The 19993-nt window shown below is 42.3% G+C and overlaps 4 protein-coding genes across 4 annotated transcripts; all 4 read right to left on the bottom strand.

Moving 5' to 3' along the window:
- Positions 1-3797: 3797 nt before the first annotated feature.
- On the bottom strand, positions 3798-4151 carry LOC311219944 (feather keratin 1-like; the record flags this gene model as incomplete). Its single annotated transcript, XM_084303300.1, has 1 exon — positions 3798-4151. One exon carries the CDS (start codon positions 4149-4151, stop codon positions 3798-3800), a length of 354 nt encoding a protein of 117 aa, XP_084159426.1.
- A 5025-nt stretch (positions 4152-9176) lies between these two features.
- LOC311219760 (feather keratin 1-like) lies at positions 9177-9530 on the bottom strand (the record flags this gene model as incomplete). The annotated part of the gene is made up of 1 exon (XM_084303040.1): positions 9177-9530. One exon carries the CDS (start codon positions 9528-9530, stop codon positions 9177-9179), a length of 354 nt encoding a protein of 117 aa, XP_084159166.1.
- A 6166-nt stretch (positions 9531-15696) lies between these two features.
- LOC311219769 (feather keratin 1-like) lies at positions 15697-15993 on the bottom strand (the record flags this gene model as incomplete). Its single annotated transcript, XM_084303049.1, has 1 exon — positions 15697-15993. One exon carries the CDS (start codon positions 15991-15993, stop codon positions 15697-15699), a length of 297 nt encoding a protein of 98 aa, XP_084159175.1.
- A 3512-nt stretch (positions 15994-19505) lies between these two features.
- Positions 19506-19802, bottom strand: LOC311219783 (feather beta keratin-like; the record flags this gene model as incomplete). Its single annotated transcript, XM_084303063.1, has 1 exon — positions 19506-19802. The coding sequence occupies one exon, from the start codon at positions 19800-19802 to the stop codon at positions 19506-19508; it is 297 nt and encodes a 98-aa protein (XP_084159189.1).
- Positions 19803-19993: the final 191 nt, after the last annotated feature.

Genomic DNA, 19993 nt, shown 5'->3' with positions numbered 1-19993 from the left:
GCCTCATCTCTTAGGAGTTTTTAATTTATGGAATCCACAGATGCACCTTTATTCTTATCTCAGACCTCAACACATCAGCAGCTGCTTAATTAGGCTAACTTCTACATGTATAATAATGCTTGGTGACATTTGTTCTCAAGGAAGAGTCCTACAAAGGATATTGCTTTACAAAACTCACCTGTGGAGGCAGAAGCAGTCACATACAAGATTTTGTATTGCAGTATTAATTTCTCCTGCTGCCCCTGTATTACTGGTACACAGTGTGCTACAGACCAGTGGTAGCCCAGTGCAGAAGCATCAAAAATACATAAAATATCAGCAATTTCTTCACTTGTTATCATTTTTTATTTAATTTTTTTTTCTGAACAGTGCAATGACATCAAACTTCTTCCATAGGAAGGGCATGCAGGATAAATAGTAAAGGGGTAAAATACAAAAGCAATCATTGGCACAGAGATCAGCACTCAGGTCTTTTCTCTCCTAGCGCTTTAATTACTTAGACATGCAAATCATCTCCAAATTATGAGCGTCTTTGTGAAGATCCCCTGAGAACAGAAACTTGTTTGGCTTGGTCATGTGTTCCTGAGAACATCAAAGTTTATCAAAAACTTTTATTAAAACTCTAGGCATGCAAAGTATCATATTATGTGGCACCTTAAGATATGTGACCCAGATATGAATCCTCATATCATTTCTGTAATAATCTATTATTAAGATTTGGGAGTACAGGTCAGTCATTGGCTTCTAAAATGTATGTCACTGTTGCTGGTGACAAGAATTATGGCTATTTCACTTTAATTAAAAAATACCTAAAGGCTTGTTTCAAGCTATATCATATTTCATGGAGATTCAAAAAGAAATTACTGTATCGTTTTTTAGCTTCACCAACTCTGGTTATTCCTCAGTATTTCTCCATACTCTGATGGATTAGCAGGCTTTTTCAACAGCTACTTAGGAAATTAATTTGCATAGCAGTACTGATAGATGATTTTCATCATTAAAAAATATAGATATTCTTTCTTCCAAGCTCTGCTTAAATAATTTTAAAATCAGACTCAGAGTATAGAAAAGGACCTAGCAATGTTTCAGAGATGTCTATGACCTTCCTTAAAAGTGATTACAATAATTATTGTACAGTCAGAATGACTTCATGTCCTGATCTTTGGGCTGAATTAAAGCGAGCGAATCAGAATTCATGACTGTTTTTATATAATCAGAGACAGGTCTGTATATTCATATACAAAAAAGTTTTTGCATAATGTGAGAACATCCTCCCAAGACACCTGTAAGTGACTAAATGGCTGAAAAAAAGCTCTTAATCAAAAGGGAACTGGAATCTTACTCACATTAATCTCTGGGCAATGGCTCCAGACACAAAATTGACCCCAAAATCTGTGTGTGGAAACACAGACATGCAGAGACCAGAGCGGTTTCCCTGATGAGAAGACTGACACCTGCAATAACTTTTGAGCTGTAATTAATTAGCTTGTTCAAAGAAATGGATGCCTCAGAGGCTTTGAACAGTTGTACAAATCTGTAAAAGTCCTTATGGCACAGATTCCTCCTGAGCAGTCCCCTTCTCTCACTGTTGACAGTGGGTTTGATAGTTATCTCTTTAATCTCAAGCCTCAATCTTAGCTAATTGTACTAATACTGATGTTATTGACAGCATTTCATACAGACTGCACAGCCATTTGAAGTTCACAGAATAATCTAGGACATCTGGTTTGAGGCCATTGACAGTGAACTCTGCTAATACCCTCATAGTATTAGGACTTAGTGCTTGAAACCAAAGATATATATGTATCTTAAGGTTCTTTTGTTCAATCAGACTGGGTATCTCTGCTGTTTCTGTTGCAATCTGTTGCTGCAAATTGTTGTTTGACACAGGCAGATGAATAATATACACTCTGTGTATAATCTGAGATGGCATTTGGTATAGGCACAGCCTGCAACTTGAGCTTCACAATATCAATTAATATCAATTTATGCTGCTTGGATGCCTCCCCTGAAGGCAAGGATGTTCAAATATAGGTAGATATATACAGTCCTAAAAGTTCATACCTATTTCATACATAGCTATTTTCATTGTTAATGATAATCAATTACAGTTATAAAGAACTTTAAAATGACTAAATTTTGAGGTTTGGCATCTTACAGTGGTCTAATAAGCTTAAACAGTTTATATTACAATTTTTCTTTCTGTCAAAGAATAAATGTAGCTAACTTCTGCATAGAGATCTGTGGAGTATTTCTGCAAAGAGACAGCTTATAGTGGGGTTGTTATACCAGAATTCAAAGGGCACAGTAGGAGAAAACAACAACAAAAATTATTTCATGCTAGAGGGAAGAAATTATTTACTCACCTGAGTTTCTGCAGAACACCACACCCACAATGGGTGGGCTTTAGTCATTTTTCAAATACTTTTGAATATTTTTTTTTAATGCATATGTTAATTACATTTCAAATTGTAATTGTGCAATTAGAATTTCTCTACTCATGGCCCTATGTGTCAGATCCACCTACCTCACAGAAAGATGTCTCAGTGCCAAGACAGAAAGACACAAGCATACTTGGAGTTCATCAGCTCAGAGCAAGGGGTTGCCTATTATCATTGGTATAAACCCTTTTCACAGTCCCTTATTTATTTTTGGCATGGATTGCATAAGATCTCACTCATGAATTTTGCCACAATTACATGCCCATTACAGGTCCCTGATTTTATATTTACTTCCATTAGTCATTTAGAAAGGAAATGATCACAGCCTACATGCTTGGAGCTGGAGACGCAGGACTAACACACACTCATTTAAATCCTTTCCATCCCAGTAAGAAGAGATGGGTTTTCATGCTGAAAATAAACTTTGAAATTACAGACATTATCATGGGATGAAAATTCAGCCTGTCATTTAACTCTACAGATGCCTGCAGCCAGTGAGTGCATGCAAATATCTCCGCCAAACCCAATTATTTCAGCACCACAGAAGCACCAGGAGCACTGTCTACAGTAGAATTTCTACACTTAAGTAGTCTCAGATAAGCTGGCATTAATTAAAAAAATAAAAATACTCAATATGATTTGCAGAGGGAGCAGGTTTCTTCTTAGAGCATAAACCTGCCAAACTCCCTATGGTCTTCCTACTATGCATCTACTTTGCACTTACACACACACACACACGCACAGACTCTACTACTCTGCAGAGTATCTACCTTGTATATACAAGGAAGCCAAAGTTTCCTGGCTGTAGAAATGATTTCTTGGCATAGAAGCAGTAAGCTGAATATTTAACTCTAGTCAACTTGAAATAGTAGCAGTTAATTACTAAAAAAAATGGAAAGAAATTTTACCAAGAGCAGGCTGCTAGTAGGTGTTACCAAACAAACACCAGGAGACTTGGTTTATGATGCAGCATAACTTTAATGAGAGCAAAAAGTGGAATAAAAAAGTACAAAGTGTAAGCAAATATTTCTAGGAGTCGGTAAGACAACAGCAAATATGTCTTTTCATCCTAGGTTTCTTTTCTCAATGCTGCTGTGTACTGAGACAATAAAGTCCCATCTACAGCAATAGAAAAAAAAAATAAATAAAAAGTTTCATGAGAAATATGAAGTATTCAAAGTATAAGACAAGCAAATGCCTTATTTTAGGAGATGCCAAGCTCCCACAGCTCCATGCACTACAGGTGGAGTCGCGGGGGCCTAACACTACATCTGAAAACCATGGCCATGAGCTAACTCCTTTGTCAGGTCGTGCTTCAGCGTTTCTGGTCATTTCTTTGTACTTGCTCCTCGTGCTTTAGCATGGCCCGTTGTAACCACTGCGGTAGGTGTTGTAGCGATTGTAGGGCCGGCTGTACCCACTGCCCAGGCCTGCATAGCCAAAGCTCCCAAATCCCGAGGAGCTGCCCCCAGAGGAGATGGGGACTCCCTCAGAGCTGAGGGTGTTGCCTACAGCAGCCGAGCTGGTGGATCCTACGGCGGTGTTCTGGGGGAAGGAGCTGAGGATGGGTCCAGGCAGGGTAACCACCACAGGAGGTGGCTGGATCACATATGTCGATTCCTGGCACTGCCGGACGCATGGCTCATTGCAGCTGTTGGCGAGTGGGGTTGGGCCGCAGGAGGTGGGAGGACACAGGTCATTAGAGGACATGGCTGCAGGACAGAGGGATGTCTGAAATACAGCAAAGAAATCATGTGCAATATAGAAGTTATATTGAATTTAAAAAACTCAGGTATGGGGTTAACATGGGAAAGTAACTAGACAAGGTGGTTAAAGGGATAATCATTTCATGGAATCATAGAATCACAGAATCATTCAGGTTGGAAAAGACCTCTAAGGTCATCTAGTCCAACCTTTGACCTAGTATTAATATCATTTATTAGACCAAAATCTACTGTGAGCAGTCTGAAAATGACATAGAAGTTTTTGTTTTTATCTTTTTCAAGACTGATGGAGCAGGTAGCCTTTGAACCATGCTGCCAGTTGTGATAAAACTCCTCTTAACCCTCACCAGCAAAGGCATTTCCCATTCCTTGGCAATTTCCCCTTGCAGCAACTCAGTGCAGATGGTACCACTATAGCGTAGATGGAGGACAGCTGCTGAAGCTACCATCGCGGTGGAAACACTGAGCCTTATCCTGACACTTATCTGAGTTTAATGCCTCAGTGCTAGAATTTACTCTCTAGCAGCCCAACCAGAAGCATTTTCAGAATTGTAGAAAAGTGTTTTAGATGCATCCTTTGCTCCCAAAGTACATATGACCAGAACAGGCAGACATGGAGTGGGAAAAAGGATTATTTTCTTGGTCAGAAGTTTTGCCCTAGTTCAAATTCAATGTATTTGAGTCTCCTAGGACCTCAGCTCTCCTGCCTGTGGAAAAGAGGACTTGGGATGGATCCTGGAACTCAGAATAGGTTTATTTTTGGGCTAGTCCCTATATTTTAAGACAAGACCATATTTCCAGCCAGATCCTTTGGCTAGCTTAGCACCAGCCTCTAAAATGGAGCACGAAGCTGCATGTTTTGAGAGACAATATTGCCAGTATTGAAGTTTAAGTCTTGCATCATTACACCCTGCTTCACAAATAAATAAAGCCTTTCTGTCTGATAGAAGTAAGCCTTTCTAATTTTCCTCCTGAAAAGGAAAAAAAAAAAAAACAAAACAAAAAAAAAAAAAACACCTAGCAATATTTATAAAGAACTAAGAACAACAAAAAGCAGTCATCAAAGTCACAGTTTAGCATTTAAAAAGACACTGGGTAGATTCAGACTTACCTGTTCACCTGAGCGAATAAGGCAAGAGAAGTGGATGGAAGAGTCTTGTGTTGTATAGGCTTTTATACTGCATTCCAGACTGCCTGCAGACCTGAGACATATACTATGCATGAAATTATTTAACAATCCATACTTTTGCATGCAAAATCCACCAAACTGATTAACTTTTTTTTTTTTTCTTCCCAAAATCTCTTTTGGTATTTCTTTCTTTTTCCCCTCCCCTTATTACACTCACATTCCAGTACAGGCAAAGCTTTCATCTTCAGCAATGAGTACCCATTTAATTCCTTGGAAGACTGTGGCGATTCATTTGAATTACAGCAATAATTATATTGTCTCCTAAGGCCAATGTACATTTTATGTTTCATTTCTGTCGTCAAGACACTGCTTAAGGGGAGCGTATGTGATGCAGAGTCCTTATTCAAGACTTCACTCCTTTAGGTGAACAATCATTAAGCTCTGAGATGCGAGCTTGGGCTCATGACCATTTCCATTTCAAGAGGTCAGTCTGACCACAAGATGTGATGCATTATATATATTCCCAAATTTTGCATTTCTGCACTATTTCAACCCCACACAAACATACAGCTGAGAAGAGCACCAAATTTCCATGAGTATTGCAAAAGGTAGAGAAAATTAAGACCCGTGAGAATTGCTGACCAGAGACAATAAAACACTTTCTGGAGTGTTTTATTGTGGGCTAACCCATACTTTTTTCCCCCAGTTTGTACAAACACAGCTAATATACACACAGGACTGTATTTTTTAGCTTCTTTTTCCAGGTGAAGGTCAAACAATCACACTTCAATGAAAAAGTGTCATGGCATGATCTTATTACTTTAGGGACTTTATTAACTGCCTCTAATTTTTTATCTGATTTCTGCAATCTTTCATCTGAAGAATCAACATTAGTCCTACATGAAATCCCAGCAAGTCAAAGGGATGTACATCAATTTTCACATCAAATTAGATAGGAATATGGATATTAAGACTGCTTTCAGTTATTGGTTCTTAAAGGCAGTTCTCTGCCTGAGCTAAACTACAGCGTCAGTAGAAATTGCACCCAGCATTTCTCCATGATATTTATCATTATGTGATTTGTTTCACCTCTTCAGCCTGCAGTGGCCTGACAGAAATATTTGTACAGATGAAAAGTATTCAAAGAGCAAGGATCAGGTCTCTTCTCTTAGCGTCACAGTCCTCCAGCAAGAGATGTGAATTAACTCTCAATGAGGAGTATCTTTATACGTAGGTTGGTTTTGGTCTTCAGAAGAACAAAGGACTTCAAAGTTCAGAATAGCTTTTCACTAATGTCTCAAATATGCAAAGTTTCATGCTACCTAAATTTCAAGGTACATGACAAGATCTCAGCTCTCGCATCACCTGGCTAATAACCTAATTTCAAAGTGTGTGAGTCAAGATCATTCAAAGGACTTCACAAAGTAACTCGAAGCACACTCCTTCAGAAATGATTTTATTTAAAAATGTCAAACTTGATTAAGAAAGAGGGGAGGGGAGGGGAAAGGAGGGGGGGGGAGGGGAGGGGAGGGGAGGGGAGGGGAGGGGAGGGGAGGGGAGGGGAGGGGAGGGAAGGGAAGGGAAGGGAAGGGAAGGGAAGGGAAGGGAAGGGAAGGGAAGGGAAGGGAAGGGAAGGGAAGGGAAGGGAAGGGAAGGGAAGGGAAGGGAAGGGAAGGGAAGGGAAGGGAAGGGAAGGGAAGGGAAGGGAAGGGAAGGGAAGGGAAGGGAAGGGAAGGGAAGGGAAGGGAAGGGAAGGGAAGGGAAGGGAAGGGAAGGGAAGGGAAGGGAAGGGAAGGGAAGGGAAGATTTCTGTAAATTCCTATAACTAAATATTTTAATGATTCTCCAGAGGAAAATTTTCCTCTCCTTTCCTACAGCTGCTACGTTCTTCCCTTTTCACAAAATCTCTATCTCACATACTACTTTAGAAATTTTAAAAACATATTTCCTTAGAGTAACTGAAAGACATCACTCGCCTGGGGATTTTTTTTTTCCTTTTCATCCTTAAAACTAGGTAGGCAAAAAATGCTAACTTTTCCTCATTCTTCCCTCTAAGAACACAAAATATATATCCTCTTTTCCTTGGAGGGTATATAATATCTTAGAAACAGCCTGGAAATACTTCAATTGACATTCTGCCAGTTAAGTCTAATTGGCATCTAGTAAAGTTCACTTAAAATGCTGTGAGTCTTCAGATCTTGCTTTTTGGGACTGCTAAGACTGGTGAACCAGGACTGAACAGCTCTCATGTATGGATCAGTGATGGCTTTTCACATTCCATGCACTCAATTAAAACACTTTGTATAACGACAGAGTGCTCCCATTAGGCTGGTGAACTACCAAATTGCCAGAGCTGACAAATTACTTACATGAACTAAAATTTGTATCATCTTTATGTTGACTTCACAGGCGTGAATGTAATCGTATGAAGTGTTTAAATGATCCACAAGTCTTTGACATGAAAGAAGCTTTGAGGAAGGCTTTTCATCTGATGCCAGGATGAGACTAGACTGGTGCATAAACTATAAACATAACAATTTAACTACCTGGAACAATTTAAGTCTTGGGGACCATTCAACCAGCTGCAATAGAATTTGTTTGATAACTAGAATTAATTGAATGCCTAAAACATTTCCCTACCTGAGAATGCCTTCTTTTTTTTTCTTTTTTTTCTTTTTTTTTTTTTTTTCTTTCCAAAAATCTATTGCTTTAGTAGCTTCAGTGGCTGTGCAATGCTGTTTTTAATCTCAGGTACTTACTTTCAGCACAAATAATTTATTTGAGAGAACTTCTAAGGTTTTGATGCCTACCAGTGTCCTGTAATTTTTAGCATGCTTCATTCCATGTGTTTTCTGTTGGAATTCTGTAGGGCTACAGACAGGACATTAAAGACAGGCTTTTATTAGGAGCCCTAAAATAGACAGTACTTCTGCAGTAAGTAGCAAGCAAATAGACCGAACGGTTTTGTTCTGTCTCTCACAAAAAGCTATGTCTATACCTTCCTTGGGACTTGTGCTGCTGTTCATATTCGACCTTATGAATTCAAGCATTCAAGAAGTGATTTGATGGTTAATCTTTCTTTGCACCCTGCAGCTCTAGGTCAGAGTTATTGAGAGTGAATCACAACAGGATTCCTTAAAACAAACATAATTATAGGCTAGATTAGATATGCATTACTCAGTATGTCATTGTTAGATAATAGAATACTTCCTGTCTTCAGAAAACTTTCCTGACAGAGATGCAGAAAGTCAAATATTACAATAAATAACTCTGGAATCAATATGCATTTCAGCTGCAATATAAGATATGTTTTTGATCTCAACCTCTAAATATATCTTCTTTTCCTCTTATCGGTGTTTCTGCTAGTATTCATATCATGTCTCTGCCTGGTACTGATGATCTACAGTGATGAATTTCACCTAGAAAAAGTTACAAAGTAAGGTAGGATGGGGAATAAAAATAACAGAAGACTTGGAATATGATAAAACTTTAATAATACTAAAGAGTGCATTAAAATACTGCAAAGCAACAGGTTCTAATAAGGGAAAAAAAGTGATGTGTCCCACAGACAGAGCTCTTCTTTCAGTGTAGGACTACACCTTGACAATCAAGTCCCATCTACTGTTTAAAGTATGTTTAGCACCAGGCAGTATCAAATACAGCAGTGGGTAGCAGAATTACATACTTGATTAGAAATATAAAGTAGCATATCAAGAACAGGGGCCTCATTTTAGGGAATGACTAACTCCCACAGCTCCATGCACTTCAGGTGGAGTTGTGGGTGCCTAACATCACATCTGAAAACCATGGCCATGAGCTCTCTCCTGCATCAGGTCGTGCTTCAGTGTTTCTGGTCATTTCTTTGTGCTTGCTCCTCGTGCTTTAGCATGGTCCACTGAAACTGCTGCGGTAGGTGTTGTAGCGACGGTAGGGCCGGCTGTACCCACTGCCCAGGCCTGCATAGCCAAAGCTCCCATATCCCAAGGAGCTGCCCCCAGAGGAGATGGGGACTCCCTCAGCATTGAGCACACTCCCAACAGCCGCAGATGCCGAGGATCCCACAGTGGTGTTCTGGGGGAAGGAGCTGAGGATGGGGCCGGGCAGGGTAACCACTACAGGAGAGGGCTGGATCACCACTGTCGAGTCCTGGCACTGTCGCACACAGGGCTCGTTGCAGCTGTTGGCAAGTGGGGTTGGGCCACAAGGTGTGGAAGGGCACCGCTCATAGCAGGACATGTCTGCAGGATGGAGGCAAGTCTGAAATACAGGATCAGAACAAATGCAGCATAGGAGTCATATTGCAGTTTACTGTTTACTCCTCTCAGGTACCAGGACCACTGGAGCTTTCCAGGTAACCTTTCAAGAGTCAAGTGAGGAAGTAAAACCACTTCTACAAGAAGATGGAGGCTGAAAAAGTCCTTTATCAGTTTTTGGTGATCCAATGGAATAAATGGCAGCAGAACAAAAGGAGACATACCTGTTTCATGACATATTTTAGCGTTTTGATTTGCTGTCTGGAAAGACACTACTGAGATCCAACCTAAGTATTAAAAGCATTTCAGAAGTAGTAATTTTCCAGATGCCAACTTCACCTAAGAAAATGTACAAATTTCACTGCCATTTGGCATACTTGAAGCTGAGCTGTTTAGAAATTTGTCCCAGATGACTTGTCCATCCATGAGAAATCCATGCAGTCCCTGCATGCTCCCTGTGACCAGTTCCACCATTCCAACAAACACAAATTTCACTATCTCCTATGCCTATCTCAGTCTGTTGAGTGCTCAGTTCTCCTCTATTTTTGTTCTTCTTTATCCTCGCTGACCCTGAAACCATTTCCTTAAACTTGAGGGAGATGTCATTGCAACTTACAATTTCAAAAACCTGGCAGCTATAAGATACCAAGCAGAATATTTTGATATCTGTCCTATTAAAGTCTATATTAATTACTATAGTATTAGAATCAATACCCTTGTAAAACCCAGTGTGAATGCTTCTAATCTCAGTATACAGCTTCTTTTTTTCCTCATTTAGAAAGTATTATTTAGATATCAAAAGCTTGTGGTTCAACGTAACTGAATTTTAAGACCCACAAGCCTCTGCTTTAAACCTTCCTAATCTTCTTGCTCTCCAGCTGCTTCCTTGAGAATATGGTTCCTTTTACCCTCCTACTTCCCACTGTGCCCAGGAGTAGATCTGTCATAACAAAAATGCAAACACTGGAGAAGCCTCCTACAACATAAACAGCACAGAACCAGATTTTTCTGGACATTTCTGAAGATAAATTTAGCCCTTACAAACACTGTTATTTTCTCTTCTTGTCAACCCAGATGAAATTTCAAGCATTACAGGTGATGAAACAGACCCTTAAATATATAAAATACACTTTTTCTCCTAGGCATATAGATCTCTGTATTCTAACCATTCAGTTTGTTAATCTCTAATATTATTAGTATTTGGATTTTCTAAGTCACTTAGCATACCTGAAAGCATACATTTAAATAAATATATATGAGAATTTCAAAGATCTATATAGCCAAGCCTGGCCTCTAGAAATCCCTTCAACTCAAACACTGAAAAAATACTTCTTTAACAAAAAAACACCCCCCACTGCCCCCCACTCACCCACTTCCCCCAAAACAGCAGCTAGCAGAATACTATGGAGGAAGAAGTACAGTAATCAAACTGTTAGGAAGGAAGAATTCAGAAAATAGAAGTAGATTTCAACTAACCTTGTTCACGAAAGAGAAAATGGCAAGTAGTGGTAGGAAGCACCTTGAGTAGAGCTAGCTTTTATACTGAGTCTTGGATGGCCTGGGGACTGCAGACATCCTTTGTACATGAAATTATTTACCAACAAGTATGCCCTGAATGCAAAATGCTTCCAACCAATTAAATGCCTTTTCCTTACTGTTTATTATTGTTTTCATTTCCTTATCTTCTGACATGAATATTCTGCCATACAAGTTTCTCTCATCTTATGGTATTATGGGACAAATTTATTCCAGTGCCACCTTTCAGTCACAACAGAATGTATGTGTTGTACATTCAACACACTTCAGTCATCAGGATAAAGATTAAAGAAAATTTATGGAATACATAAGTTATCATCCTTTTTTTTTTCTTTTATTAAGAATATGAATGTAAGTCCTCAACAAATTCTGTGCTCTACCAATGGCTGCAAAGCTCTGACTTCAATCAAGCTTAAGAACAATCTAGACTGAACTTTTGTGTTTTCTCAAGGCCCTGCAAAAAACCCACAACCATATGCACACATGAAACAAAATCCCACCAAATCCAATGAGAAAGAACCAGACCCCATTGTGAAATTCAGACAAAAATACTGTTATATGAAACAGTATGATGAAATACAGCAGCAGATAGTTTTTCTGGTGTGAATTAGGGTAATTCGCATTTTTCAGTACAGATTCAAATCTGTACAGGATTTTGCGTCTTCACCATGGACAAGACACAAAGGTTAGGAATGGTCTCTTCTAATTCAGATAGTATCACACACTTTGGTGTCATAGTTTGAGGTGCAGCTGCTATCACCTGGGGACGTTTGCAGACTGGTTCTGAACTTGATTTCTCAGTTACCTGTAACTCCCCTCTGTATCTTCTCAGACAACAAATATGAAGAGCATTTCATAAGTCATCTTGAAGACATATGAATTTTAAACTATTTTGAGATATTATCCTCTCATCCTCACAGGACTTTAACAGTGAAGTTATGGGGGGGGGGGAGGGGGGGGGAGAAGGAAACACAAGAATTAGCCATTTGCCATCATAGTTATTCCCCTTGCTACAGACTTCAGTATAGCAGTGATGGTACTCCAGACTGGTGTAGATTCATTGCACAAGTGGAATACATATGCAAGATTTTACTATGTTTGCATTTTTCTTCACAATTTTCATTAACAGTGTGCATATTCATGGAATTATCAAACTGCTCATGATACATAATGGGGTTTGATCACCTTTATAATCCACCTAATGGGATGTCTTCAAAATCTGTCAGCCTGGATCATCTTTTGCCACCCAGCTTCACAAAAGGGATCCGTCTGTATTTTAATGGACTCTATGAAAACCAGCTCTGAACTATTATTTAAAGAACAATTCAATGTTTTAGCAATTTTAAACTGCTCTTCATATTTCAGTAATATAATTTAAAGTGACCCACCTAGACTAAAATATTTCCCTACCTTTCCAGACCTAAACAATATCAATCCATAAACGTATATGTGGCACCTACATTTTTTAAAGTTAAGTTATCTATAGCAGCAGGTTCTTATTGGCAACTTGGAGAATTAATTTTCCTGTAAAACATGTAAAAACATTCATAAATACTATTTTCAGCACTTCTGTTCTTCTTCCTTCTTTTAACACAACAGCTTCTATTTGATATAATAACTCACTTTAAAAACAAACTCATGAAAGATCACAGCAATGTTTTCAAGAAGACTTGTGAACTGTCTTCTGATGGTGGCCTGACTTCAGACTGCACTGGTTGGCTCAAAGAACTTACCCAGGAGGCTTGGAGCCTTTTTTGGAAATTTTAAGAATGACAAACAAGTTAAATGACAATTGTTCTTAACTAGGTCAGGCAGGGAATTGCACACAAAGAACTTTAATAAATGTCTTGAATGCGATCTTAGATTGTACTTCCAAGACACCTGTAAGGTAACAAATTGCTGAGGATCTGAAAAGAATGATTTATTAGACTGGGCTTTTACTCATTTCATATGGACATTAATGGAGTAAGTATAGAAGTACCAGAAATTAATTGAACCCATAAATTGTGAAGATGAAAGAATTTTAAATGGACAGAGTATGCTTCTCATGCAGCGCCAGAAGGAACCTAGACTAGAAAACTAAAAATAATTTCATTATCAAAAAAGGTTCCACCTGAAAATAAATAAATAAATAAATCTATGTGAGAACCAAGTCATGAAAAAAAAAAAAAAAAGATGCTTCAGTAGTCTCAAAGAGTCTGAGAAATTCGTAAAAAGTCATAATCATAGTTATTGTATCCATTTCTCCAATCTCAACATATAAAGGAGACATTGGTTTTAAACAGACATTCACATTCTTCAGGATGTTTCTAATGCCACATTTACTAAAGGCTTCTAGGAGATTATTTCTTTTTTTTAAATCAACAAGTATTTCAAGGCAAAGACTGAAACACTTATGGAAGAGGCTAGATCTCCAATCTATTTCATTTATTTCATTCAGAAGAAGAACCACAAAACACACTTTTCAGCATATGCTGTTGTCAAAGACAGGCCACTAAGCTAGGCAGTTCCTTCTTCTGAAACACATTTCTATACTCTTTATGGTATGTGTCTATTTGCATCATAGAAAGACACCTACCTTCCCCCAAACAGAAAGTTTTTGATGTATATCAGTGTTATCAGTGATTCCCCACAGACCTGGGTGAATAACTAATTACCTCAATCACACCAGTTCTTTTGATAGGATACCATATATTCATGTATACATTTGTTCTTTTATTTTTTTTAAATACACTCATGGAATTGATTTTTTTCAGCAGAAGCTCTATTCAGTCTAACACCTGTTGACTTTTCATCTCTTATACTTTGCTGCCTCGAGCCACAGTCTAAAAAAGGCCATAAGCCATCTTATCTCTAAATTAAATATTCTTTTCCTAATTTTGCAACTTTGGAGGAAGGGAAGGGAAGGGAAGGGAAGGGAAGGGAAGGGAAGGGAAGGGAAGGGAAGGGAAGGGAAGGGAAGGGAAGGGAAGGGAAGGGAAGGGAAGGGAAGGGAAGGGAAGGGAAGGGAAGGGAAGGGAAGGGAAGGGAAGGGAAGGGAAGGGAAGGGAAGGGAAGGGAAGGGAAGGGAAGGGAAGGGAAGGGAAGGGAAGGGAAGGACATTTGAAAAGAATACATCTGCCTTTTTACCACCAATGATTGGATATTGGGCTAGTTCCAGCTTTGAACCTGAATGTCTGGTGACTTCAGCCTGGTTCCTTTGCTGTTTTTATTTCAGCACTTCCATTTTCAAATAGAACTTATTGTGCTCCTAAAGAGAAAGCTCTCCACAAGCTTTAGAGTCATAAGAAATTAGATGCTACTCTTTCTTACTGCTTTCCTGTTCTGTGTCATACTGGACCCCACACTGCTTTGCCACTGGAGCTAACGAGGTTGTCTTAATGTCTTGATTGTCTTAATGATACAATTAAGAGCTCAGATGCATATCTAGATGGTTTTGTATCTAGACAAAACAAGGATTTGTTAATATTTTTTGATAAAACTCAGTAGCACACAAAGCACAGGGTTTCAACATTCTTTGAGAAAAGTCTTAGCTGAAAGCAGGATTAAAATCTGTTAAGACAAACACAGCCATTTAACTAGTTCTTCACCCACATAATTTTTTCTGTGTGGATTAGAGTTCTTGCACAGATTAGCTAAGGAATAAGATCTACTTTGTTTAAGGCTTGAAAGAGAGAACGTGGAAGTTGACCATAAAAATTTATTAATGACTAAATCATACAGAGTCTTCTTATTCTTAGGAGTTGTGAACAATCATTTCAGTCTTGAAAATGTGAGACAAGATCACAAGTTTGCCTCAAAGCCTATCATGGTTAGATCTTCAGAGTTTAGTAGCATTCATGTCAATAAAAACAAACAAACAAACAAAATCCCAGACAAATATAAGTTCTGAGAAGCTACTCCACACTTTGCAATTTTCAGAGTTTCAAAGAAAACTATGAGACAAGATGAGAAAGTTATCGCTGTGAAAGGTTGCAAAAGTAACATTCCACATGGATGTGGAAAAAATTGAAAAAGCTAGCAAGAAAACCAGTTAAATGCTTCAAGAATGGAGTAAATGGTGAAAAAACTTAGTGTTGATTATCGCTGACTATTAAATTCTCGAATTCAGCTGTGAAGGTATGGTTTAATAAATGCATAGATTTTACCATATAATGATTTACTCCACCCAAAAGGGTGGAAGCAGAGAACAAAACACAATGAAATTCAAATTAAGATGCAGACTCAGTTTAATGAGATAGGCAAACATTCCACAATGCAAAAGCAAAGTAAATATTTATGTAAAGGAAGGAAGCCATTAACACTGGAACACAGACAAGACACTGCTTTTCCTTACTGAGGCATTAAGTACCCTCAACTTATTCATAAAGAGAGGATTACACAACGCAAAGTAAAAATGCAACAGAAGTAATCAGAAGCAGTTATTAAAAGATTAAGGTATTTGCCATGTTTCCAGACAGCACAGGCTGGCACCCTGGCTTCCCTCTCTGCTCTGCAGGAGGCCACGAGGGTGCTCAGCCCATCTGGAAACTCTGGCCAGCAGCTCCGTCCTCAGTCCGGCACCTGGCTTCGGGCTTCCTGGTCGATGCGCTCACTGGACATCCTCGTGGGCTTTAGCAGGGCAGGCACCTCCTGCCACTGTAGCGGCCACCAAAGCCAGAGAGACCAAAGCCCCCGGAGGAGATGGGCACTCCCTCCTCACTCAGGATGCTGCCAACGGCAGCAGATGCTGAAGATCCCACAGCAGTGTTCTGGGGGAAGGAGCTGAGGATGGGGCCGGGCAGGGTCACCACCACAGGAGAGGGCTGGATCACCACACGGGAGTCCTGGCACTGCCGGACACAGGGCTCGTTGCAGCTGTTGGCAAGTGGGGTTGGCCCACAGGGACGGCACAGATCGTAGCAGGACATGGCTGCGGGATGGAGGCGCACCTGGGAGAGAGGGCAGGGAAAACACACACCACATGTCAGCAGCAGCCTGTCAGTTTGCTGGACAATGGAAGACATAGTATGGGGAGCAGAGAGAGGTTGCATGAGGACATAGAGAGGATTGGGGAACTGGGTGCCCAAGGTTCTCTGCAAAGACAGCCCAAGACCTTCTCCCACCCCCCCCTCACTGGCAAGCAGAACGGTGATGGAGGGAGCAGCGTCAAGGAGCAAGGACCACACAAAGAGCTACATGGAGGCAAAGACTTGGTCGAGGCCAGAAGGCCAAGGGGAGAAGAAGAGAATGAGGGCAGTGAGGAGAAGGCACTTGCAGCTCACCTTGTTCGCCAAGGAGGAGAAGGCAAGAGCAGTGGATGATGGAGCCTGCTGTTGGACAGGCTTTTATACCAGTCCAGACTGCCCCAGGCATAGAGGCACCATTTGCACTTCTAATGTGTTTACCAACAGGACCTTCAAGTATGCAAAACACCACAATTAAACAAATGGGTGTCTTATGTTCCCTGCAGTGACCCCTTTTCATTTTCCTGGTCAGGACATGCCCATTCCATCACACAGGCTCCTTTCAAGTGACGGGATTACAGGCCAAAATGCTTCTGGGGAAGTGACACAAAAGCACAGGAAGAAGATGAAGGCAAAAAGAAGGAGATGGCCAAATTGTCAAGTGGTGCCAGCCTCTCACCCTCCTGCAGCTTCCTTCAGGCTTTGTCCTAAATGCATGGGTACTCATTTCCATGCAAACCCACCCTTAAAGGTCAGACTGCCAGCCAGGCTCATCAGCAAAGAGCAGGTACAGCCTTTGCTTTACCTATCAACCTGCTCAGGCTGCCTTAGGCACCAGATTTCCAAGTATGGCTGCTCTGCCATCAAGCCTCAGCCCTTCTGTGGGATCAAGCCTTGCTCTCAGGTGACAAAAGCCTGACTGGTTTTCCTCTCCCCTCTGTCCCCAGCAACTAGAGGTCCCCTGTCACCACAGCAGGCCTCTTTCAGAAACACGGACATGGCTCTCTCTCTACTACTCGCTCCTGCTGCCCACTCCTGTTAAACCGGGATGTCTCCTGCAGACAAAGCCCCATACTGGACAACAAACACAGCTCCTTTCCTCCTTCCCCATCTCCACGCCTCAGATTCTGCTTTGACCCCACATACCGACAGAACAGTACACACCAGCAAACATGTGACCATATTTCCGTGCAACACAGAACCCTGCCCAAAAACCAGGGAGGTCTGAGAGTGCCGTTGAGGGCAGCCTGGGCAGCAGCAGGTATCAGCACCTCCCTGGGGACGTGTGCCAAGGGGTGACACCAAGCCATACCAGCAGCATGTTTCTTGGGGGCACGACTGCCCAGCAAGGAATACTAGGCATACACAGCTCAGGCCCCTCAGCCAGGCCGTCTTCCCAAGGGCTGGACAAAACGCCTTCCCAATGAGGCTGGGACGACAGCAGACAAAGGCAACTGTCAAATCACAGAGGCCCGACCAAATTCCTCATTTAGGAAGATGAGGAAAGCTTTGAAGGTGCACAGTACTACCCTGATGATGACAGTAAACATCTATCCCAAAGAGTGCTGTCACAGCTCAGTACGAGCCACCTGCTGCCTACACAATGGGAGCCAGGAGCCAAGCAAGGCCACACAGCCAACAGGGCATCAGCTATACCAGCAATGGCCCTCGTTGTACAGCACCTGACCAAGGAAGATGAGGAGATGGAAGGCAGATTCAGCCAGGCATCTAGCTCGGTGGTCAGGTGACATAGGACTGATGACAAGACAGTCCACACTGCAGGGTCAGGTCCAGTGACAGCAACCAGGGTCAACACGGGGCCCAAAGACTGCTGAGCAGGCCCAGAAAAAAGTAACACAGACAGACCCAAGGGAAAGCTGGGAAACCACTGGGCAACTTTAGCCCTACCAAGGCTACCCAGGGGCAGGCAAAAGCAAATCTGCAACAGAGCAGGCAACCCACACTGATGACCCGGATCTGAAGGGGGGGCCAAAGGCTCAGGACAAAACTTAACTATAGCACCAGGGTCAATGGGAAGAGGGTGTGGTGGGAGGCTCCAGGTGAGCCTGATGAGGGCCATTGGGCCTCTGCTGCACTCAGACAACTCATATGCATGAGGAAGAAATCTCCTGTGCACTTGGGACATAGGACACCAGCTGCATCTACCCCAAAAGAAGAAAGGAAGGAAGCTTCAATTAATTTTCCAAGGAAAAACATGTCTCACACCTCAGGGTCTGCCCAAAAAAGCTGCAATGCCTTGCAGCACCCTGCGCTCCCTGATTGCCTGCTGCAGTTGTTGCCTTCCCTCCCTGGTATCAGCTTTTCACTGCACTTTGCTCCTGCTGTCAGCTCGAGGTGGCTCAGGAATGTTGACAAGGAGCATGTTTCCTGAGAGTCTTCCTGCACAGCAAGGCTGAGGGCTTTGCCTCATACCAGTGGTTGGTCAGAGAATGCAGGCCTTTAGCTGTGATGTAAGGCATCATAGGATTTCCCCAGCACAGGGGATAGCATGAGAGGTGCCCCTCACTCTGCCTCAAGCAGGAGTGGGTAACACAGACAAAAGCATCTCCTGTGGAGGACTAGAGCATAAGGGAAGAAGGGCTATGGAGCTTGTTTTCCCTTGTTTCCCCTGTGGCAGGAGCAATCACCAGAGCGCGGTGTAGTTGGACCAAACAGCCACTCTCAAGCCATGTTGCTTCCCTCCCTGATGTTGGCTCTCTTGCATTTTGGGGCAGAAGGTCAGGAAGGCACAACAGCTTCATCCAGGAGGGTTTCTTCCTCTCCTTGCTCTCGTAGGCAAGGGTGAGACAGGGACTCGCCAAAATCCCTCACTTGAATGCTGCAGAATTGTCTGGCAAACATACAAGCAGCACCTGCGCAGCCCTGCGGGACTGGTTCAGTGCTTCAGAAACAGGACTGTAGGCACACAGAGGATGTGGGGGCTAACCACAACTTTAGATTCTACGTTATCCCAGTTCCCTCTAGAGAGCGTGGCTGAGAATCTCAAAAGGGAAGTATCATGAGGAGACACAGATTACAATGCAGCATAAACTTTAATGAGTCTCAAGAAGCAATCAAAGCAGCTCGTGGTCGAAGAAATCCAGTCCAGGCTGCCACAAGGACAGCTGCCAGTCAGACCCCCTTCACCACAATGGGAAGCACTTCTTCCTCCCTCACATGGTGAGAGGAAGAACAAAGATGATGCTCTTGACTTGCTTCCAGATGAACTCATGGCACAGGACAGCAGGAGACAACAAGGACTCATGCTGAAGAGAAGAAAGAGCAACAAGAAGAAGCTGTCTGCTGGCTGTGTTTCCAGACAGCGCAGGCTGGCACCCTGGCTTCCCTCTCTGCTCTGCAGGAGGCCACGAGGGTGCTCAGCCCATCTGGAAACTCTGGCCAGCAGCTCCGTCCTCAGTCCGGCACCTGGCTTCGGGCTTCCTGGTCGATGCGCTCACTGGACATCCTCGTGGGCTTTAGCAGGGCAGGCACCTCCTGCCACTGTAGCGGCCACCAAAGCCAGAGAGGCCACAGCCCCCGGAGGAGATGGGCACTCCCTCCTCACTCAGGATGCTGCCAACGGCAGCTGAGGTGGTGGATCCCACAGCGGTGTTCTGGGGGAAGGAGCTGAGGATGGGGCCGGGCAGGGTCACCACCACGGGAGAGGGCTGGATCACCACACGGGAGTCCTGGCACTGCCGGACACAGGGCTCGTTGCAGCTGTTGGCAAGTGGGGTTGGCCCACAGGGACGGCACAGATCGTAGCAGGACATGGCTGCGGGATGGAGGCGCACCTAGGAGAGAGGGTAGGGAAAGCACATGCAGCGTGTCAGCAACAGCCTGACAGCCTGCTGGCCAAGACAGAAGACATAGTCTGGGGAGCAGGGAAATGGTGTATGAGGACAGGGAGGGGCCCAAGGGCCTCTGCAAAAATAGCCCAAGACCTTCTCCAAGCTACCACCGC

The sequence above is a fragment of the Netta rufina genome (assembly GCF_964035555.1).
Source record: "Netta rufina genome assembly, chromosome: 29".
NCBI classification, from domain to species: Eukaryota; Metazoa; Chordata; class Aves; order Anseriformes; family Anatidae; genus Netta; species Netta rufina.
This window is presented reverse-complemented; position numbering and strand designations above follow the sequence as displayed.